This window comes from Balaenoptera ricei, chromosome 20 (assembly GCF_028023285.1).
Source record: "Balaenoptera ricei isolate mBalRic1 chromosome 20, mBalRic1.hap2, whole genome shotgun sequence".
Lineage (NCBI taxonomy): Eukaryota > Metazoa > Chordata > Mammalia > Artiodactyla > Balaenopteridae > Balaenoptera > Balaenoptera ricei.
In genome coordinates, this window is record NC_082658.1 from 15,258,908 (window position 1) to 15,281,705 (window position 22,798).

The window sequence follows — 22,798 nt, forward strand, 5'->3', positions numbered from 1 at the left end:
CACTGCTATTTGGATTGAAATAGATTGATATGAATGCAACAGTTTATAAAGTGTCAATATTTACAACACACTGGAAATTATGTCCTCTGCAACTATTTATTTATTTATTTTAAAAATTTATTCATTCATTTTTTTGGCTGCGTTGGGTCTCTAGTTGCAGCGAGCGGGGGGCTACTCTTTGTTGCGGTGTGTGGGCTTCTCATTGCGGTGGCTTCTCTTGTTGCGGAGCACGGACTCTAGGCACACGGGCTCGGTAGTTGTGGCTCGCAGGCTCTAGAGCACAGGCTCAGTAATTGTGGCGCACGCGCTTAGTTGCTCCGCAGCATGTGGGATTTTGCCGGACCAGGGCTCGAACCCGTGTCCCCTGCATTGGCAGGCCGATTCCTAACCACTGCGCCACCAGGGAAGTCCTGTTCTCTTCGACTATTTAAACTTATCATGAAATACTTCAGATGTCAACTAAAAATGTGTGAGGGGGAAATACATTTTCAAAATTCTTTTAGGAAGTACTGCAAAAGGACAGGACCAGTGACTTTTTTGGACAACAGCCCATTTCAGTGGAGTAGTTGACTGCACATGTTCTCAAACCAGACCATCTGGGTTGAAATTATGTCCTCCTTTTGATATGTTTTTGGGAAATATTCTTTTTTTTTTAAATCAAAGTATAGTTTACACATAGAAGTGCACATATTTTTACAACCTGAAACACATTCATGCAGTCAGCACTTAGATCAGGAAATAGAAGAGTACCAGCACCCCAGAAGTTCCCCTCTTGCTTGGGTAAATTTCTTAGTGTCTCTCTGCTTCTGATCCCTCATCTTTCTTTAAAATCGGGATAATACTACTGACCCCATATAGCTGTTGTAAAGAGTTGATGAACTAATATCTGCAGAGCAGTCAGCATGGTGTCCCCCAACACAGGGTGAGCGCTATGGAAGTGTTGGCTGTTGTCATGATTCCCTATGGCCACCAAGCCAGCGCCTCTCTGCTTCCCTTCACCCCAGCCTGGCTAAAAGCCCCCTGCTCCGGGGACTCCTGAACCTGGTGGATCCACCTTCAGGTCCCCAACACACAGCTCCTTGGGAGAGGGACTTGGAGAAGATCACAGCTGTCAGTTACAGCACAATCAAGGACCTGATGACCCTAGGTAAGTTACACACCCAGCCCAACATGAAGTGTGCAGACTTTATTAGCTCTGAGACACTCCACTGTCCACTAGGGTCCCAAAGGTCATCACAGAACCGTCGGGGGTAGAGTGGCTGAGGGCTGGAGTTCTGTGCCCTGATGTGTCCACTACAGAGGATACTTTCATCTCCAGCTGGTTCACAGGCTCTCAGTGGGAGGTCTTGACCAACCTCGGGGGCTGGCTGGGTGGTGGGGGAGAGTTCTGAGCTGGGAGGTGATCGTACTTGGCACAGAGCAAGGCTCTCACACAGAAGATCAGAAAGGTCTCTGTTCTTCACTGAGCCCTCTGTCCCATAAGCTACCTCTACACCTGAGGCTCACCCACCCTCCACCAGGCCTGCTGTCTAAATAGAGACCTGGGGGAGGCTGGGAGAAGTCCTGAGCCTCTTCGCCCAAGCCATCTTGGGTCACCTGGATTGGCAGTTTGTAGCTACTCTAGGTAAATGGTTTTCAGTTTACAGGCTGTCTGCCTCCCCCAAATCCTTAACTGTCACCTCACCCACCTTCAGTTCCTTCCTGGTGTCTCTTATTTTGGGGTACAGTGGCTCTAGCTCCTCACAAATCCAGGATCTGAGCCATGTCTCTGGAACTCCAGCTATTTGAGGACAGAGCTGAGGTGTTCAGGGAGGGAGGGAAAGCGAGGACCACAGACAAGTCCCTGTACCTCCAGGGGATGCAGAGGTGAGGCCAGGGGTGACAGGAGCCCCTCAGGCTGCTTCTGTTCCGAGGACAGTGTTGCAGTTTTGTCCATTTCTGTGGCTGGGGCCAGCATCCTGGAGGAGGAGTTCCCCAGCTTCGGCCTCCATTCGTCCAGGTCACTGTAACTGGGGGCCTGGGAGGGGCAAGAAAGAGGGAGGCATGTGGTATGGGGAGCCTCCCCAGGCCACCCTGACTTCAGCGATGGGAACTGGCAGGAGGTGTGTCCTGCTGCCCTCGCCCCAGATGTGGAGCCCCTGGTCACAATCTGGGCTCTGTCACCACCTGTCCAGGCTGCCTGTCATGACTCAGACCATAAAGGAGGACAGCAAAAGTCATAGCTGCTCTCGGACCACAAAGGCCCTGGGCTGGACGCCCATTGAGACCAAGTTAAGGGTGGGGGAAGACATGCAGCTGCCTCCAGGCAAGCCCCTGGGGATCCCCTCAGCTGCTTACCTGTGCAGGGGGCAGATCGCCCTGGGGTAGTCTAGTTCCTGGACTCTGAGTCGCTGAGGTTGCAGGAGACAAGGCCAGGTCATTGGAGGCAGGGGCTCCCAGAATGTAGCCAGTGTGGTCCTGGGGCGGGGGCTGCTGAAGGAGCTGCAGGATGCGGCTGAGGTCTGAGGACATGCGTGATTCCAGCCTGCCAGGCAGAACCCCACGGTCAGAGTCAGGGTCAGGGCTGGGGCTGGCAAAAGCAGTTTAGGTCCTGAGGGCAGCTCTCGATTTTGTAGCCTGCATGCTGTCCCTGCTATTTCCCTGCTATAATCCACAGCCCCTGCCCAAATTCCCCTCAGCACATCCCTGACTCTGATAATAACGGTGATCAGGCAGGGTGCACACACCATTTAGTCCTCAAAATGAAGTTTATTTTGGTGGGGGCGGGGCGGGTGGGTAACCAAATTACTTTATTTGACGGAATGGTACTATGGAAAGAACTTAAGTAGATGTTTTGGTACACCTTAGGAAAGGTGAAGGTAACCCAAACATGCATGCACTGCCTTGGTGACCAGGGAAGTCACCCCCGTGGCTACAAGAAGCCAGCCTAAGGCTTAGCTCTCCTTAACACTGTTTCCCAGAGGGTGCCTGTAAAAGAGATACTCTGGCCTCATAATGAAGCTTGACGTGGGTATTCTGGTTATCCCCATTTCACAAAAGGGCAAACTGAGGCTCAGAGTGGTTAAGTAACTTGTCCACAGTATTGCTGGTAAGTTGCAGAGCCAGAATTTGAACCCAGGACTATAGTGCCCCTAAGCCCTCACTCTGCCACCACAGCCCTGCCACCCACAGGCCACACCCCCTTTCCAAGGGCCCACGGAATTTGTTTCTGCATGAGGTTATGCCCCTCTCCCCAGAAGTCCTCCTTGGCATGCTCCAGGGTTTGCTGGGACAAGCCATCCAAGGAATTGCACTTAGTGACAGGGATGGGGAGGTCTGCAGCTAAATGGGGCTGGCCATTCTCAAACCCATGGGGCACCCAGCGATGTCCCTGAGGCACCAGGAGGGGGCACCCGTGCCTAGCCTGCCACTGGGCCTGCCCTCTGTGGCTGCCCCCATCTGTGGCCCACAGGTCACTCACCTGTTCATCTGGGCCTGGAGCTGCTCTAGCCTGGAGCCTAGCTCCCGAGGCCAGCAGTCTGGGTCTCCCTGAGGGTTTGGGGGGCTCTGACTTGGCCTGGGGGGCACTTGCTGCAGCAACTCAGGCCAGAGGCCAGACGCATCTGAGATGCTCAGGGAAGGGGCTGCACCTGCACGAGGGTGGGGGGGGGGGCGGGAAAGGGAAACTTGAGCTTCGGTTCAGCCGGTTCCACAGGCCTGACCTTCTTGAGCACAGCCCGGGCCCCTCCCCCTACCTGCCATGGGAACACAGGGTGGGAGGAGTGGATCTCCTTACCTGGGTGCCCTGAAGTACGAGGTCCTGCCCCCACAGAGGTCTGGCTTCTGGGACCCAGAAGGCTGTAGCCCTGGGAGGGGGGCTGGGGCCCCAGCCTGGCGGGGGTGGGTGGCTGGCTGGGTGGGAACGTCCAGCCCTGGCCTCACTGTCCAGGGAGCTGCCGCCCAGCAGGGCCCTTGGTGCCTTGATGTGGAGCCCCAGGGGGCTGGCGGGTATCTACCCCTGAGGGCAGCCCTCACTCAGGCTCTGAGGACACAGGGGGAGGAAGGGTACAAGGGCCTCCGGCACTGAGCCTAGGGAGGGAGCCCCTCTCCACTCACTGAGGGACTGGGGAGGCCTCTCCCAGGGGAGGCAGGTTGGGGAGGACCTGAGAAGGGGCAGGAGGCTGGGCAGGGGCTTCGGGCTGGGGAGGGCAGACACTGGTGGGGGCTGGCCTTGCCCACCTGACTGGTTGTCACTGAGGAAGAAGCCTTGGTGGTCCTGGCTGCCTGGGGCCTGTTGGGGTGATGACTGGAGACCCCCGCCTGCCTTGTGGAGAACGAGAGCATCAAGTAACAGGGACCAAAGCCAGGACAGGGCCTCTTTGCCCTCCCCTCCCCCTCCCTCTGGGGCCACTAGGTGAGAAAGTGGTGACGGGTGGCTGGGCCCCCTGACTGTGCTCCCAGCAGCTCCTCTCCTGGGTGTGTGGGTAGGAGACGAACAGGGGCTTGGAGACGTGCAGACCCCCACAGAGTCTCGCGAGAGGCCGCCTTGAGCAGCAAGGTTGGGGTCGAGGGAGACAGGGGGACTGTTCTCCTCCCTTTCTCCCCAACGCCCTGGTGTCCCCACCTTCAGCGTGGGCCAATGGGGCGATTTCCTCTGAGGAGACGGGGTCTGGAAGTCCCAGTCCGTTCAGTGGGTGCCCTCAGCAGCGCCTCTGGCAGCCCACCTTCCTGGCACCATGAGACTTGGGGGTACCCAGGGGATGCAGATGTCCCAGGCCATGGGGACCACATCCCTCTTGCCCTGGAGTCCAGCCACTGAGCACCTGGGCCACCTGATGGCTCCTGGCTGCTGGCCCTCCCCCAAGGCAGGGTCTTTACAAGATGTCCCCTAGACAGACCAGGTGGGAAGGGGGCAGACCGGGGAAGGGGAGGACAGCAGAGGGCACAGGGTGGGGAGGACTGTCCAGAGCATGTAAACCTGCCTCAGCACCACCTCCAGAAGCTGGGTGTGGGGCTGGGCCAGCAGGACCCCTCCTCCTGACACCGGGGGTGGGGAGCTCAGCATCGGGGCCTCAGCTGCTGCTGCCCCTGCCAGGTGTGCCTGCCCCCGCCTTCCCACTAGCTGGTTCCAGACCCGCTCCTCCATACAGACCCTTCCGGGCACTTCCACTCCGTACTGGCTGCCCCACGCCTTGGCAACCCTGAGCTCCACAAATATTTGGTCTCCCTGCACACCTTTGAGACTTCCTTGGTTATTTAACTATGGAGCTCTTTCTTTTTCCTGAGTTATTATAATCTCCTCCACTGAGTGATAAACTTGAGAGACTGCTCTATTACTGTTTATACACCTGGGACCTGGCACCGTGAGTTCTTGGATGGCAGACACTGCCGCCCCCGCCGCCCCCCCGCCCCTTGCAGCTTGGTAGGATGTGGTGGGAAAAGCCCGGGCTATGGAGATGCACAAACTTGAGTCCCATTTTGGCTGCGCCATTGACTATATGCCTTACTGTATGGCTGTGTGGCTTTGGTCGTTTGTCCGCTATGACCCTCAGTTTCCTCATCCGGAAAATGGGGATAATAACACCACTTGCAAGAAGACTAAATGAGATCATGTAAGAGGAGCCCAGCGCTTACCACATAGTTGGTGCTCGATAATTGGTAGCTACCTTCATACTTAGCATTATGTTGGCCATGGTAGGCACAGAAGAAATTACGGCAAAGGATGCAGGAAGGGGTTGAAAGGAAGGGAAGTGGCCAGATGGGTCCCTTTAGGCCAGGCAGGCCAAGCTCTCAGCCGGCTGACTGGCCATTGCTCATTACCAGCTGGCCGAGGGCCACCCCCCACCCAGCCTATCCAGCCCGGACTCACATCCCGCAGGTTGAAGGTGACTTCCAGCTTACTCCAGAAGCTGTCTGCGAAGGCGGGGTACATGTCCAGCACCTCCAGCAGGTCTGCCCGCTGGATCTTGTGCAGGTCACAGTAGGTCAGGGCCCGTACGTCTGCACTGGACTTGCCCGGCCGGGCATGGAGGCTAACGGGCTCCCCAAAGATGTCATTCTTTCCTGCCAGCCAGAGGGGCGGGGTCTTTCTAGGGCCTGGCTCCAGGCTCTCTTCTGAGGAGCCTCCCTGAGGACCTCTTAACCATGACCTCACCCCACTTCAGGGATCCTTCTGGGCTGGGGCCTGGGAACAAGGTTGGATGTGCTGGCTGAGGGGTGCTGCAGAGACCCCTCCCACCCCAGCATGTGGGTCCCCTTGCTATCTCCAGGCCCCTCGGGACCCTCCTCTATTAGCCTCCCCCCTCCTGTTTCCCACTTTCTTTGGAACTGCCCCTACCACCCCCACCCAGGGGACAGTGGGCAGTAGGGACCCTAGAGTCTCCCTGCTCAATCTCTTCTTCTCCGGGCCGCCGCGGTGCTGCAGAGAGGACGGGACCCAGGGTCAGGAGTACCCAGCTCCCCAGGGAAGGGCCTGAGGCTTCTCTCTCTTCGTGTTCCCGCTCCCTTTGCGGGGCCAAGTGACCAGCATGGCCGCAGCAGAGGAAGCCTGGGGAAGTCACTTCCTCTCTCTGGACCCCAGTGTCCTCATCTCTAAAATGGGTATAACCATATCTGCCTTGTCTACCCCCCTGGGCTGTCCAGAGAAGCAGATGTGATGCTTGAGGAAGTGGCTCGAATAGCAAGACGCACCAGACAGGTGGATGCAAGGCACTGGGAGGGACGGATGTCACAGGGTGGACATGGGCTGGATACAGGGGCACGTGGTGAGGGTATCGGGCCCTCCTGGTGCCAGATACTGTGCTAGCCACGGGATGTAAACATGAATAAGATGCTGTCCCATGCACAAGGAGCCCCCCAAATCCCAGAGAGGCAGATTACAGAATGATCTCTAGAGCCTTAGAACAGGGAAGAGCCAAGAGCAATGGGGCTACAGGGGAGGGAGAGGCTCATTCCACCAGGAGTGGTTGGGAGCAGGGAAGAGGGGGGCTTACAGAGCAAGTGAAGTGGGGGCTGTGTAGTGAGACTCTAGGAGGACTGGAAAAAGGCAACGGGGTGGAGGAAGCAGCATGTGGTCCGTGCGGCACAGTCAGGGCTGGGGGCAGAAAGCCCAGGGCCAGGGTGCCAGGGACCATGATTACTTGGATGGCCACTCCCCACAGGAAAGTCCAGCCCCCCAGCCTGGCCATACCACACAAGAGGTGCTAACTGCTTGCACAATGATGGACAAAGGCCAAGACATGTGCCCCAAGAGAACCGGATAAAAGGTCATTTACAGAGGAGGGGACTGAGACTTGGAGAAGGAAGGGACCCTCCAGGGTCACATATGAAACCCAAGAAGCTGGAAATCTGGGCAACATTATAAAGTGATGGTTTTCCAGTAGATGAAGGATTATGACCTAATGTCCATTTCCACTCAGGACAAAATGAGAGGAGTTCATGTCTCTAAATAAAACTTAAATTGGACTGGCTTCTTAATTATTAATAATAATTATTGTCTCTCCCACATGGATGGCACTTCTAAGCTTGGCTGAGACTGAGGGAAGGGCTCATAGAGGAGCCCGTGCTTGAGCTCAGCATTGAAGGATGGCTGGGGTCTGCCAGGCAGGGGTGCAAGATAGGTGCTCTGAGCAGAGTGGCAGCACGTGCAAAGGCACAGAGCTGTGACAGATGGGCGGGTTTAGAGAACTAACTCGTTTGTATGGCTGGAGCGTGAACTACGAGGGGGGAGGCGGGCAGGGCTTAAGGTGGCCAGAACGGGGAGGGCTGATGCATGCCGTGCACAGGGGTTTGCATTTGGCCCATGGGTCATGGGACCCATGGAAGGATTCTGAGCAAAAGAGGAGTATGCCAGATGTGAATTTCAGGTCACGGGCAGGAGGTGGAAGATGGAGTATGGCAGTAGACCAGATTCAGGGCCACGGGAAAGGAGCTCCTGACACCTGCCCAGGAAGCACACAATGCGGGGTGGACCCAGGCAGGGACAAGTAGACAGGTATGGGACAGAGAGAGATTAATGAGGGGAACAGACAGGGCTCGGTGGCTGCCTGGATGGTGGCGGTGGGGCAGAAAGGAGGAGGGTGCTTCCTTGGTTGACTCCCAGGTCTCTGGCCCAGGCAACGGAAGGTTCACAGTGATGGGGATGCCGACGGAGCTGCCTTTGAGGGCAGATGATTTCAGATGGAGATATGCTGTTTGGTCTGCCTATGGAATATAAGGGTGGCCATGCCCAAGAACACACGGAGTAGTCCAGTCTAAGGAGAGATTGGGGCCGGGACACAGTTCTGGGGGTCCTTGTGGCATAGGTGAGGCTGAGATCACGGGAGCAAGGAGTTGGCCCAGGTGAGGATGTAATGGGAGAAGAGAGTGGGCACCACACCTGGTGAACACCAGCCGAGGGCAGGCCAGAGGGAGAGGACTGGGTAGAGGGGTTGGAGTAGAGCCCGGCCAAGGCGAGCAGGGGAGGGTGAGGCTGGCGGCCTGGGCAGGGACTTGGGGTGGGCTGAAGTCAGCGGGAAGGCAAGGAAGATGAGAATCATCTGAGACAGCTGCAGTGACCTGCCCAACGTAAGTGGCAGGGGCTGTGTGTGCCCCAAATCTGTCCCCTGTCCAATGCTCGTATCCTTCCTCCAAAGTGTCCAGCTGTCCCTGCAGCTGCACCGAGACTGGGGACCCCCCTCCATCCGAGGCAAACCCTCGCCCTCTCACCCTGAGCTTCCCAAGGGTGGGAGAAGGTCAGGAGCTGCCTGGACTTCCGAGTCAGCCCCGTAGCCCTGGAATCCCTGCTTGTCCACCCACCAGACGTCTCTGAGCATCAACTTCCCTGTCAGGAAAATGGGGCCTGTGGCAGAGGGTAGTTTTAAGGCTTGAGTGAGCTGGGTGTAAAGCTCCCCCGTGGCACACGCTCTGCACATGGCAGGTCAGCAGAAGGGGCCACCGTCATCATTGGGAATGGCCTGGTCCAGGCAGGACACCCCACACGCCGGCCTAGCCCTCCCCGCCAGACGCACCGAGGATGGCCACCACTACGTCGTCGCGCAGGATCTCGATGGAGCCGCGGGAGATGAAGTAGAGCGTGGAGAGCACGTCGCCGAGGTGCACCAGAGTGTCCCCGGGGGGCGCGTGCGTCGTCTTGAACTTGACGGCGAGCGCGCGCAGGCAGCCCTCGCTGGCGCCGTGGAAAGCCGGGCAGTGCTGCAGCAGCGCGCGGTGCAGGTGCAGGCAAATGTCGGCCTGCAGGCACTCGGGGAAGCCCTTCAGCACCTGCGAGACGGGCGGGCGCGTGCAGCGGGGCGCGGCCGGGGCGGGGGAGGGGCTGGGGGAACGGGTGGGGCGGGCTCTGGGGACGCCCTGCGCCCGCGGGACCTTGGCCTCGCTCGGGGAGTTAGCCAGAGCTGGGACTTGGGCTAGGTCGCCCGCCCCGCCCCAGGCAGAGCGGCGGGGGCTCACCGCGTTCATGTCGATGCCGTTGGTGTAGGACCAGGCGTGCTGGAAGTACTCCTCGAGGCGCTGCCGCAGCGGGTTGGGGATCTGGTGGAAGCGGATGAACTCCTTGACTCGCAGCATCTGCGTGTGGTAGCGCGCCGTGCCCGAGTACAGGCGCTGGATGATGGCCGACACGTTGCCGAAGATGCTGGCATACATGAGGGCTGGGGCAGGGAGCGGGGGATACGGGGCCGGGGGATGGGGGGGGTGAGCTCCTGAGCATCCGCACCAGGCCACAACACCTCAGGGCCGGCTCCAGGGCTCCCTCCCTCTCCCTGGGGTCCCCCAGCCAGGCACCCCTCTGTCCAGGGCAAAGTCACAAGTGCCCAGGACGGCGCCAGGGCATATGGGGGACAAAGACCCCTGGGCTTCCTGTCCTCCTCCCTCTGCCCTCCCTCTTGGCAGCTTCCTGGGCCCAGAGGCCAAACTCCTGAGAAGAAGAAACTAGGGCAATGAATTTTTTTTAGTTCAGATTTGTTTTCTCTTTCAAGTTGTAAAAATATAATAAAGGGAAAACTCTTGGTCTCTTGTTTTCACCCATTTTCCCCTTGTTTTTGTTTTTCTGGGCTTTAACATCTCTAAATACTTCACGGGCGTGGACCTGTGCTAAGAAGGGCCCTGGGCCTGGTTTAATGCTCTGCTGTCACCGTCTTGAAATTCTTAATAATTTTTTTTTTAACAAAGGGCTCCACATTTTCATTCTGCGCCGGGCCCTGAAAATGATGTAGCTTGTCCTGATCCCTGCTATACAGCGAGGGCTACATGGGTGTTAAATTCTGTGTATAGTTGGTGTACACATATGCAAAAGTTCATTGTGCTGCAAACTTAGGCTTTGCCTATCATACCCACTCTGTTATATCTCATTACAAAACTGAAACTGGGATTCTATGGGTAAGGCCCGGGACACTCACAGCCGATGAGCATGACGCAGATGGAGAAGACCTTTTCAGAGTTGGTGTTGGGTGAGACGTTGCCGAAGCCCACGCTGGTGAGGCTGCTGAAGGTGAAGTACAGGGCCGTGACATACTTGTCCTGCACCGAGGGGCCCGAGGCCGGGTCGCTGCCGTTGTAGCGCTTGCCGAGCTGCGCGCCCAGGCTGTCCAGCCAGCCGATCTTGGGCTCCAGGTAGGGCCGCTCCACGTTGCCGATGGCATACCAGATGCAGGCCAGCCAGTGTGCGATGAGCGCAAAGGTGCACATGAGCAGGAAGAGCACGGCCGCCCCGTACTCAGAGTAGCGGTCCAGCTTGCGAGCCACGCGCACCAGCCGCAGCAGCCGAGCCGTCTTCAGCAGCCCGATCAGGGTTGTGGTCTGGAGAGGTAGGGAGGGGGCCACGGAGTTGGGGGTCAGCCCTGGAAAGGCTGTGCTTAAGACCACGTTTATTCACTTGCGAATATGGTCACATAGTCATTCAACAAACGCTTACGGAGAGCCTGCTTTGGGCCAGGCTCTTGGCAGTGGGGCACGGTGCAGGGCCTTAGGAGCTCTCAGTGTAGAGTTCAAAATAGCCTTATGTTTGCTCGCACAAAAGTCTATGGGGAGCACAGAGGAAGGGGAGGTCAAGCCTGCAGCGGCAGGGCAGGGAAGGCTTCCTAGAGGAGGTGACACAGGAGCTGAGCCTTGAGAGAGGAGGCTGGGTCTCCAGGCAGACAGGAGGGAGAGGTAGAGGGCACTCCAGGCACAGGGGGCAGCACGAGCAAAGGCGTGGAGGTGTGAGAGGGCACAGTCCACGTGGAAAACCAAGGGTGATGCTGCAGCTGGAAGCACAGAGTAGAAGATGGTGGAGGAGTGAGGAGTGAGCCGGGAAGGTGGGCGGGGGCTGCCGCTGTGGCCGCAGGGCCCACAAAGAGCTCGGTTTTTATTCCAAGCCACTGGGGAGCCACTGAAAGTTCTGAAGACTGGATCAGATAAGGGACAGGGTCAGGCAAGAGATTTGAAACTCGCTCTGGCCTCTGTGTGCAGGGGCTGAGGCTGGCAGGTGTGGGGCTGGGGCAGAGGTGGGTAAGAAGGCCACTTAGTGTGCAGGCAGGGGCAGTGTGGGCGGAAAGTGGGAGAGAGGACCTGGGGATAGATTTGCTGGGAGTGGGTGGTCATGGGAGCAGGTAGTCACGATGGACACCCCGTGCTGGACAGGCTGGGTGACTGGGGCTTGACTGGAACACAAGAGGCAGAGCTGATTTGAGTGGAAAGCTGATCCCAAGAAGGTGAGTCAAAAGGACGTAGTGGGACTGGAAGCTACGAGAAGAGCGTGAAAATGCCCTCGCATCAGCTATGAGAAGCAGAGTGGGCATAGTGGAGGGGCTGGGGCTTAGGAGGGGGTCAGGCTGCACTGAGGGACAGCCTGTGGATTCCTTTTCTAACGCCAGGGTAAGTGTGGTTTAGAAGTCAGCACGAGGAGCTGGGGCACAGGAGTGCCCGTCCCAGGAGGGGCAGGATTCTGGAGCACAGGGAGGGCACCCAGGCCTGGGGTGCTCCGCTGCTCCTTCTCCAGGGCTGGGAGATGACAGATGTCTGAGCCCCCCACCCCTTTCCACCACCACTTGCTTTGGCAAAGGTGCCCAATGCCAGGTACTCTCTGCACCCAGGGCTGGGGCACAGGGGACGGCCACCGCGGCTGGCCTGAACGGGGTTTGCTCACCTCATCAGAGCCAGTACGGAAGATGAGCAGGTCGAAGGGGATGGCGGCCACCACGTCGATGAGGAACCAGCCCTTGAAGTAGTGGACGGCGATGCGGCGTGGGTGGCTGACCACCTCGTCGTTGGTGTTGACGTAGGTGGTGCGGAAGTTGATGACGATGTCCACGACGAACATGATGTCCACGACGAGGTCCACCGTGGTGAGCGGGCTGCAGGCGTAGGCACAGTCCGCACGCTGAGGCTCGTCCTGGTCGCCGAGCAGGAAGGCGGCCGAGTAGGGCGTGAAGATGGCCGTGTAGATGACCAGCAGCAGGATGAGCCAGTCCCACACGGCCTTGAAGGGGCTGTAGTGCAGGAGGGTCCCGCGGTGGATGCGCGGTGCCTGCAGCTTGTACTCCGGCAGCACGTCCGCACCCAGGGACAGCACCTGGGGGTGGGGACCATGGGGTGGTCAGCAGGGCGGCCGCCGCTGGTGAGATGGGTCTGGGAGGGGTGGAGATGCAGGGGTGAGGCCTAGGAAGGGAGATGTGGGAGAGGGTGGGCGATCGGGGCTGTGCCGGGGAGAGGGGACGAGACAAAGATGGGGTGTGGCACGTATGACAGGGCAAGTTCTTAAGGGGACAGGTGTGCTGGAAGTGCAGAGAGGAGGGGGGGTCCAGAGGAGGGGTGCAGCTCTGTCCCACAGTGACCCCAGGTTTGAAGCTCACAAACTCCCCCCCAAACAGGCCAGCCTGGAGTGGGTGGAGACAGGGCTGGGGGAGGGGAGAGGGAAGGGCCAGGCTCAGGCAGATTGAGAGGGTGCTTGGGCGGGGGGCGGGGCATCAGCCCTCTCTGGCGGGTTTGGGAAGTTTCCAGTGGTCAGGTTCCTGATGGGAACAAGTCACCCCCAAAATAGCCTCTTCATTCCTGAGGGCCCTGTGGAGCCTGGACCAGTGAGGGCCCTCCCTGGGGCCAACCCTCAGAGCCTCCGTGGAAAGAACCAAATTTGGGGGTGAGTAGCTAATCTGAGCCCTTGACAGGTCCTGTGTGCCGGAAGCCTTGACTACTTCACGCGTCCGAGGGGGTTTTGATCATTACATTCAGCCAAACGCCCTTCTGCTCTGCCCCTCTGACCCCCGCCTCTGAGCCTATGGCCAACACAGGATCACCAGGGCCCAGCCCAACATACCCAGGCTCTGCCCAGCTGCCCAACACAACAAACAGCTGGGGCAGCGGGAAGGCATGCGTTTTGAAGCCAGACCTCCCAGGCTGATCCCAGGTCGGACATTGCTGTGTGTCTGTCTTGGGGCAAGTTTTTTAACCTCTGTGAGCCTCTGTTCCCTCACTGGCAGAAGGGGATGACAAAGGACAACAAACTCCACGGGGCTGTCGTGAGTAAATGAACTGGTGCATCTCAATGGCACATGCTGCTCTACACGATAATTCCTCCTCCCCACTCAACCCATATCAGACACTGCCCCGACAAGGATGGGGCCTGAGGGGTGTCTCATGGACCACGCCCCACCCCCTGCCTAGCACTACTAGATAGGGCCCTGCCGGTGGTCCTGGTTTAAGAAAATCTACCACGTAAGGTTCTGACCTTGCAAACCAGGTCCATTAGCAGATGGGATCACAGTAAGGAAGATCCACCCAAGGGCTGGTTCCAACCAGATGGTCCCCCATCTGCCATCCAAGGCCCTAGGAGGGGCCACAGTGTCCCCACCCTGTGGTGACCTCCAGCTCAGCCTTGGCCTCGGCTCCTATTTTGTCTCCCCAGGAAGTTTCCTCTAACCCTGCACAGACTCAAACCATCTTTTTCAATTTTCTCCCTGCTCCTTGTAAACACCCTGACCACACAGTTATCCGCTACTGACTTAGAGCTGCAGATCCCTTGTCCCGCACGTCTGTCTCATATGCCCCGCACTTAGTCCACACGGGGGCTCAACTAAAAGGGGCCAAACGAGCACTGAAAGCCTGGCTGTCATGGCCACCTCCGCCCCTGGCTGCTCAAGACCAGCCAGGATGAAACAGCAGAGCACGGGGAGTGGGAGGGAGGCAGTCAGAATTTGGGGGGGTGGGGTCCGAGGAAGTGTACATCCTCAGGGCTTCCAGACAGGGGTGCCATCTCCCCCACCACAGACCTCCATAGTCTCCCATCGCCTCTGAGGCCAGCACGAGGCCCTTCCCAGTGGACCCTCAGGATGTAGGAACTCAGGTGTGGGATCACAGCCCTCTAGACCCTTTGAGTTCTGGTTGAGGTTGGTGTGACTTCCGTGCTCTGGGCCATGCCAGCCTGAGCTCTGTCAGGCTCCTCCCCACCTTAGGGCCCACATGCAGTGGGTTAGTAAAGCCAAGAGGGGCTGGGGCAGGGGGAAGGGGGCAGGACAGGTTGGGTGCGGGCAGGGACCACAGGCCCCAGCCAGCTCTGTCAGGCTTCACGGGCAACTCTCCAGTCCAACAGCCCCCATGGCCCCTACCACCAACCTGACGGCCCCGCGGTGTGCAGCTAGGTGGGCCTCCCAGGCCACTGGGCCACCCTGCCTGACCTCCAAGCGCCCAGCCCTCAACCTGGGGTCCTTTCCCAGGGTTCCTGTGCTTGGTGAGGGGCTGGGTCACAAGGAGTTTCTACTTCATCTGCTCCGGCACAGACAGTGCTTCAGGTGGAAAGGGGCAGGGAGGAAAAAGAGCTGCTCCCATCCACTTATGAAGCAAAGTCCCAGGGGAAGCTGGAGTAGGCGCCTACCTCGCCCTGCAGCCCCTTGCCCATCTCTGGCCTAGGCAGCCCTCAGTGCTTCGTGGGGCCAGCACACTCATATGAGTCCTCAGAGACTGTGCGGTCCAACTCATTCCTCCAGATGGGAGCCCTGGGGCCCAGTAAGGGCATAAGGCCTCTTGCTCAAGGTCACAGAGCGGGCTAGTGGCAGGGAACCAGAACCTTGGGCACGGCCCTCTGCATTTCCCTCTGGATGGTCAGCTGGGGACTGGGGCATCAGGCCCCAGGAGGAGGGACACTGGGGTCAGCTGGAACAGAGGACCCAGGGAGGTTTGCCTTGGCCTGGCCAAGGTGGGGTAGTGGGGAGGGAGGCATTTCGGGCCTGATCCCCAGGGACCTGGGCAACGGGACCTGAAGATGCCAGGGCCACCTCCCCTCTGCCTGGATTGCAGAAGGATCCTGCCATGGGGGCTGGCCGTCGCCTCAAAGGCAAGGGGCAGAAGCAGGGCTGGGGCTTCCCCATCCACTTCTCAGTATGGCCCTGACACCTCTTCTCTCTGCTTCTCCTTCTCTGGGACTGGCAGAGCCTTGGGTGGGCCCCCATGGTGACTGCAGGTTCCCCCCTCCCAGCTCCTCCAGGCCTAGGATGTGGCACTAGTCACGGGCTCTGCTGACCCCACCCTCCCCTGGTTCTGGGAGCTGAGCATCAGGGTGGTGGCCTCGGGGTAGGTCTTTCGGTCTAAAGAATCAGACTCCAGCAGGACAAGAGGCCTGGAGCTCAGACCAGACAGCAGGGGGCTGGGCAGGCCGGCTCCCTCTGCTAGCCCAGCCCCGGAGGAGTCCAGTCCAGGGCCTGAGAAGGGACCCTCGAGGCCCAGCAGAGCCCCGTCCACCCTGCCCTGCAGGCCGCACCTGGGTGACCTTCTCGGTGACGTTCTGGGTCCGCTCTACCACCTTGTGGGGTGCGATGATCTCAATCTCTGTGGTGGAGCCCGAGCGGTGCTTCTCCAGGTTGAATTCCACGAAGTTGAGTGTGAACTGCGGGATCTGGCTGATGGTCCTGTACTTGACCCTGCCCGTGCCAGGTCCCTGCGCGCCCGGCCTGCCATGAGAGCCCTCTGAAACCAGGGCTGGGGTCAGAGCAGCCAGGGCTGGGGGACCCACTGCGCTACCTGGTGCTGCCCGTCCCTCCCCTGCCACCTGCTCCCCGCCTCACCGGAGCCCAGGAAGCTCTGGGACACCAGGCGCTGGGACAGGCTGCGGTTCCCTCGCTTGGCCAGGAGCTGGGCCAGGTCCTCAAAGTTGAGGATGAACATGATGACGGCCCCATCCTCATTCTTCACGGGCACCACGTCCACGAGGCAGCGGAAGCTGGAGGCTGCAAACACCGCGGGGAGGGGGTGTCAGTGGAGGCGTCCTCTCCAGCAGGAACCTGGCCTGGGGAAGCTAGGGAGCAAGCTGGGTTAAGGTCAAGTTAAGAGCAGCCGTGGCGGGTAAAGAGGCCTGCAGAGTGACCAGAGCTATTGGGCAGAGGGTTGGTGACACTGCCCAGCAGGTGCCCCACCCACAGGGCAGAGGTGGAGAGAGCAGCTAAGCTTCTCATTAGAAGATAATGTAGCATCGGGCCCAAGTCCACACTCGGCCCTCAGCTCAGGGCTTAACCTTGAGGTTCGCTTCTGCTGTAATTAAAGCCGAGCAGATGGGGGTGGATTAAGTGGGGAGGTGAGGTCGGGCATTCTACCCCCATGTAGCTCTGGCTGGCCCTCGGTTCAGCTCCCATATTCCCGTCTCACAAAGATGTCCTGCTCCCCTGATGCTGGAAGGAACTCACTGTTGAGAATATACTAAGTGCTGGGCACTGAGCCAGTTGGCACATGAGGCCTCAAGCTCCGTGGTGGCACCCAGCGGATCCCTGGAGGGCACACACGGACCCCTGTTCTGCCGAGCCTGGGGTTCTGAGAAACTGACTTGCTGGGGCTGGCTGGGGCCCTGGAGCGGGGCGCCCTGGGCTCTCAGTACATAACAGTTTGGAGAGGGGAGGGGACTTGTTTGGGGCGAGGACACTGGAATGAAGGCCAGGCTGCTGCTCCAGGCCTGGAAGGGGCCCATGGTCTCGAGGCAGAGGTGCTGGTGCTGGGACTGGGGTTGGGGGGCGGGGCAGGCAGGGCAGTGGCCTGGGGTCTGGAGAGGGAGGGGGAGACAGATAGCAGGGTGGGGGCAGGACGGGTCCTCCAGCCTCTCTCCCCGCTCTCCCAGGAAGCCCAGACCCAGCCATTGACCCCACTCTTCCTCTTTCTCTGCTCCAGGGTCTCACTCCCCCTCCCATAGGTGAGTGGAACAAAACAAGCTAAAACTGCCCTGTACCCCAGAGTCCAGTCTGTGGGCTGGCTGGATGCCCCGTGAGCCCCCCTCCATGGTACCCGGTCATCCCTTGTCCCTCAGTTCAAAGTGTTGGTGGGTGTCAGGCCCAAGGGTCAGGATGCTAAGGGCAGGGGCCTCAGGTGAGATGACTATCAGAAGGCAGGTTTGTGTCTGTCTCATTTGCCAGCTGCCAGCACCTGTTCCAGGTGTTGTTAACTGAGTGAATGGAAGAACGTGTGTAAATGCGAGTGGGTGGGAGGCTAGCTCACAGGAGTATTACTACTTTGGGTTCCACTAGAATCACGCTTCCCCCAGCTGCCCCTCTGGTGTGCCTCCTCACACCATTAGTGCAGCTCGGCTGCACCCCATCCTCCCTCCCACTTTCCTCCCTGGGAGCAGGAATCTGCAGGATCAGATTCCCGGACTCCCAGGCACCAGGCACCAGGCACCAGGCAGCCATCTGCCAGCTGCTGCATTGGGTCCCATGGGAGACATCCACCCCGAGGAGAGGCTACCCGCTTGCCTCTGTGACCCACTCCTGGGCTCACAGTGCTGTAGGCCTGCCTCCCAGGCTGCTCTTGTCAGCCCGGGGCATGGCGAGGCGTGGGTACTGGGACCCACCCAGGAAGCCTCCTTGGCCAGTGACCTGAGACACCGCCCCCAAGGCCAGACTATCTCCTCACTCTCTCTGGCACTGCAGAAATCTGGCCTGGGAGGAGGCGGGGAGAGGGCAGAGCTGGGCAGAGGGCAGGGCCTCCAGGCTCTATGTTGCTAGGGGTTGCCAAGGCCCAGTCTGTACCCACTGATGCTATCTTTGGAAAACTGAGGCTGGGAATGGACCAAAGACCAGCCCATCAGAGCAGTGAGGGCTGGAAGGGGGCCATGCGTGACACCCTATGCCTGACCTTCATGCTTGCTGCCTGTGGGGTGGTGGAGACAGAAGGCTATGAGGATTTGGATGAGCTCAGAGCATTCTTTTCCTGATCCCTAAGCTGTCCTTGCTCATGAGCAACTGTGTCCGGGTGACCGGAAGTGGGTGAGTGTGGTCACCCTAGGTTGTGCCCAGGAGTGGCAGTGTTCCTGTACCCTTGCCCCCTCCCTGGACGGGGGGCCACGGGCTGTGCTCGTTCTCCCTTCCAGGGACTCCTCCCGGTCACCTCTCTGACCAAGGGCAGCAGGCACATCTGCCCCCTGGGACACCTCACTGCTGTCCGCTCTTCTCTGTGTCTTGGATGTGTCCCTTCCTTCAATTTCTTAGAGTCCCCGCCCCTCCCCTGTGAGCCTCCCTGCTGTCTATTGCCCCCATCTCTTTACACACCCCCACCCACCCTCAGGGAGGAGCTGGTGCCAGAAAAGCTGCCACTAAGAGGGCGGCTGCTCCATACCGCCTCCCGACTTGGTCTTTCTGACGTTCATGGGTGGGTGTAAGGGAAACACTGGGACCTCAGACCTCAGCCCTTGCCCTATCCTCCGGATCTGGAGCTGAGGACCAGAGGAGCCCCAGGCTTGGGGATTGAGGGACTCTCTGGTGTGGGGTCATCAGAGAAGAGGATCTGGCCAAGGCAGGCAGGGATGGGCCCCTCTGGCAGGTCCCCAGTAGGGGCGCGGGTCGGGGGGCGGTGATCTGAGTGCTCTCCATCCCTCCCTGCAGACTTTCATTCGTTCTAGTCTTATGGCCATGCCCATGCCTTCCAGCTGTTAGGTTCTTACTCGTCCTAGTGAAGGCAGATGGCGGCAGAGCCAGTTTCTCAGGGGTCTCTGAGCCCTGTCTCATGGGGTAATTTTTGTCAAATGCCCTGGCCTCTTTGAGCCCAACTTTACACAGCTGCACAATGTGGAGATATATGGACATAGACCTTCTACTTTGACTTGGAGAACTGCCAGTGGATTACCCCTTTAGAGGAAAAGAGGAGTATAAATCAGCTAGAATTCTGTCCAGGACCCCTTCCCTTCTCACCTCCCTGGAGACAGTGGAAGAGGGGGGAGAAGAGGTATCCTGAGGAGGGAAGAAATCACCATCAGGGTGCCCTCCGGCAGGACTGTAAGATGTATGTGAATATGATAAAAAACAATCATGCAGTCAGAGTGGACCATAAGATGAACATAAGTTATCTGAGCATTACATCCTTCCCTTAGGGGAATGAAGCCCAGGAGGTTCCCCTTTCTGGGTTTCAGGCCAATTTTGGGCAGATCCAGGTGGTCAAGGTCTTGGACTATAGGACAGGGAAGGGCTTAGGGTGGGGGTGGGAATAGACTGGGATTTATGGGGCACCAGGTATGTGGGTAATTTTTCATTTTCACCCAGGGACAACCTCCAAGACTAGGTATCTAGGGCCCCTTCTAATTGCTAGAGGACCCCAGCAGGGTTCTGAAGACCTGAGTCCTGATCTGAGGGTCAAGGCTTGGCCTTGACCTCTACCCCCTGCCCAGGCACATGCAGGGTGCTGAGGAGACCCTAAGAGCCCTGATTTGACATCACCAGGAGTCTGTGGCCAGTCCTCACCCCTCTGGGGCCCAGGTAGAGCTCTGGGGTCAAGGAGGGGGACAGAGAAGGACTTGTTGTCCCCTCTCATTTCCTTCTGTCCCATCCTGTTCCCCTGGGACCCTTCTCACTCCTTTGACTGTCACCTCCTCTCTGCAATGATGTGAGGAGGTGAGGTCACAGCTTTTAAAAATATTCTGACTTCATGAACCCTGTGAGCGCTGCCAAGCTAAGCCAGGTTCTTCCTAGTGCCCTAATCACTGCCCCATTCACGTGGGTGGCAGCAGCAGGGGACAGCCAGAGGTACAGCCAGGACCTGCCCAAGAAGCACCCGGAAGCCCTTAAACACACACACACATGCTCAGGTTCACACTTACACTCATGCTCCACACACACACACACGAGGCCCCTGCTACCCGGCTGTCAGCACCCCTCAGCCCCAGTGCCTGCCCTTTACCTGCACTCCAGTGATCCTCATGCCTTCTTCCCCAGGGAGGGCCCTCTTCTGGGGCTTCCTTCCCCCAAAGTCCTGCCTCCAAACACAGAGGCTGTTGGGTTCCTTTCTCCCCTCTTGGGATTATTCAGACCAGATATCTCTGAGGGAAGAATCCAGAGATTTGGGGTCCAGTCCCAGTTTGGACCCAAGCAGTAGAATCTTGGTCAAGTCCCTTCTTTTTCTTGGGCCTTGGTTTCTTCATCCATGAAATGAAGGGATTTAACTAAGCCAGTGGCTCCTAAACTTGGCAAAACATCCAAACTGCCAGAGAGATTTTTACAAGTACACCTGCTTTGTCCTCACGCCACACATCTGAGTCAGCCTCTCTCTAGGGAAGGTGTGTTTTGGAAAACAAGCTCCAGGTAGTTCTGATGCAGAACCAGGCTGGGGGGGCCATTGATCCAGGTGATTTCAAAGGATCCTAATTCCCACTCCTCTCTTCCCTCCCCTCACGGATCCAGTGAAGCACTGGGGGGAGGGTCTTAAAGGGCTCCATAATTTTTCATCCTCAGCCCCTGCCCTGTGCTTTTGTGCTGTTTGCAGTAAGCTTGGGCTGGCAATAACATCCCAAACAGGATGAGCCTCCAGGTCATGGCAAACTCCAGACCCTATCTCCCCAGGAGCTGGGGCTTGGTGAGCCAGACCCAGCACTCTTTTCAAGCCAGCTGCCCCATGCCTTGCCTGGCCACAGAGGCCTTGAGGGGGTGACTCCTCCACTAATCCCCAGAGCAGACGGAGATGAGTAAAGGTTAATTTCCATCCCAGCTGCCTGACAGCTGGGGCTGACAGTGACAGAGTGGACAGCCAGGAGACCAGGGACATGGGGGAGGGATGGTGGTGCGGGAGGCCCTGCATGGGGCCAGGACCAGTTGGTGGCTCAGCCTGGTCCCTGGCCTCTGAAAGGGACCTCAGAAGGCATTTCATCCAGTGTCCATCACTTCACCCTACAGATGAGGAAACAGAGGCCCAGAGAGGAGACAAGATTTATCCAGGCCCTTTGGCCCCCTGGGTCAGTGCCCTTCCCATGGCCACTCTGCCTGGACAAGAGAGGGGCCAAGCCTGCCTTGCAGAACCTGTGGCCTGAGGGCGCCTCACCATCCTTGCGGTAGTAGAGGATGTCCACCTTGCACTCCTCGGCCCCCAGCAGGGCCTGTGCCAGGCGGGACATGGCACTGCGTGGGGTGTTGGGGCCTGTGAGGAAGTCGCAGGTGCACGGTCTCTGCATCACTTCCACTCGGGAGTAGCCGAAGAGTTCACAGAAGCCATCGTTGCAGTAAATGATGGCGCAGTTCTCCATCTGAGCATTGGCGATCAGGAACTTACGACCTGGGGTGGGAGGTGGGAAGCCCATGGCAACCAGGATCAAGCAGCAGAGAGGGAAAGATCATAGGGACTCTTGGGAGCAGTCAGGGGGGATCTGGATGGGGGAGCAGAGCGGTGATCAGAATGGGGGAGGGGGAGGTCAGGTCTGGGGAGGGCGGGAAGACCAAGGAGGCCAGAGTCATGGGGGAAGGTCAGGGGACTCCTGGGAGTAATGAGGGAGTGCTCAGGAGGGGGAAGCAGGAGAGTGACTAGAGAAGTGAGGGAAGGGGAGTCAGGGCTGGGGATTGTGGGAAGACCAGCGCAGGAATGAATGGGGTCGTGAAGAGGGAGGGAGGCCCAAGGCTTCCTGGAGGCAGGGAAAGGGGTGTGACCAGACGGGGGCCAGGCCTGGGTGAGCTCCTAGAAAAACCAGAGTGGCTAGGGTTAGGAGGTGAAAAGGAGAGCAAAAAGGAAACCTCTGAAGGAATTTGGGGGGGGGGCGGTTCAAGAGGGAAGCGGTACAGTGATAGAAGGGGAGGTCAGGGCTTGGAAGGGGAAAAAAACAGCTCAGGGGTGGAGGGGAGCACTGCGATCTGCCCACCGTGCTGTAGGAGAGAGGGCGGCATTGGAGGTAAGCGGGGGCTCCCTGGGGGAGAAGGTGTTTCGGGGACATTAAAGGGAAGGGTTTTGCGTTCAGCCTCAGGTACCCCCCACCCTGCTCTATATGAAGTTAGTAAAGGGTTCCGGCCACTCCGGCCACCGAACCAGCGCTCCAGATCATGCCCGCACCCGACGCACACACTCACTCTGGCCCTCGAACTTGCGGATGATGGTGTCCAGGTAAGTGTTTTGGGGCGCGACGTGGCCCCTGCGGACCGGCATCTTTCGGCTGCGGCCTCTGCCTGGCGCCACCAGCGCCCTGGCTCCCTGCGTCTCCGTCTGTCCTCTGGCTCCGCAGCGTCCGGCTCCGGGCGGGCGCCGCCCCCGGGGAGGGCCGCGGGGCTTCGTGCCCCGCCCGCCCGCCTGCGTCTACCCTCTGCTGCCCTCCCCGGCCGGCCTCTCGCCGCGCCTCCTCCCCTCCGCTGCCGCCCGGGAGCTGTCCGCGCCGCGGTGCTGAAAGGAGCCGCGCGGCGGCAGCTGGGAGGGGGCAACTTCTCCGGGACTCAACGGGGCAGGGGCGGGGCCCTGACTCCTAGGGGGCGGAGCTGGGCGGGAGTCCCTCTCCAGGACTTCTTGGAGGAGCTTCTGCTCTGTCCCAATGGCCTGTGGCCTCGGCCCCTCTCAGACCCGTTCCCGGTACCAGAGGGCAGTCCGGACGTTACCAGGCGGTCTCTCTCAGGCCATGGGGGGGTCGGGGGGTGGTGGT

General features: G+C 59.0%; 1 protein-coding gene across 5 annotated transcripts; it reads right to left on the reverse strand.

Moving 5' to 3' along the window:
* Positions 1–552: 552 nt before the first annotated feature.
* Positions 553–22,354, reverse strand: KCNH6 (potassium voltage-gated channel subfamily H member 6). Of its 5 annotated transcripts, XM_059907968.1 has the most exons (13): positions 22,239–22,354; positions 21,226–21,456; positions 16,008–16,169; positions 15,704–15,909; positions 12,101–12,526; positions 10,374–10,773; positions 9,427–9,626; positions 8,988–9,240; positions 5,849–6,042; positions 4,219–4,303; positions 3,461–3,629; positions 2,338–2,524; positions 553–2,017 (listed from the first exon to the last, which is right to left on the reverse strand). In XM_059907968.1, the coding sequence occupies exons 1-13, from the start codon at positions 22,312–22,314 to the stop codon at positions 1,781–1,783; spliced, it is 2,826 nt and encodes a 941-aa protein (XP_059763951.1). In that variant the 5' UTR covers positions 22,315–22,354; the 3' UTR covers positions 553–1,780. The 5 variants fall into 5 exon arrangements, with proteins under 5 accessions (XP_059763951.1, XP_059763950.1, XP_059763952.1 ...); XM_059907967.1 differs by having other exon boundaries at positions 8,988–9,626; XM_059907969.1 differs by lacking the exons at positions 21,226–21,456; positions 22,239–22,354 and adding an exon at positions 20,092–20,165 and having other exon boundaries at positions 8,988–9,626.
* Between the last annotated feature and the right edge of the window lie 444 nt (positions 22,355–22,798).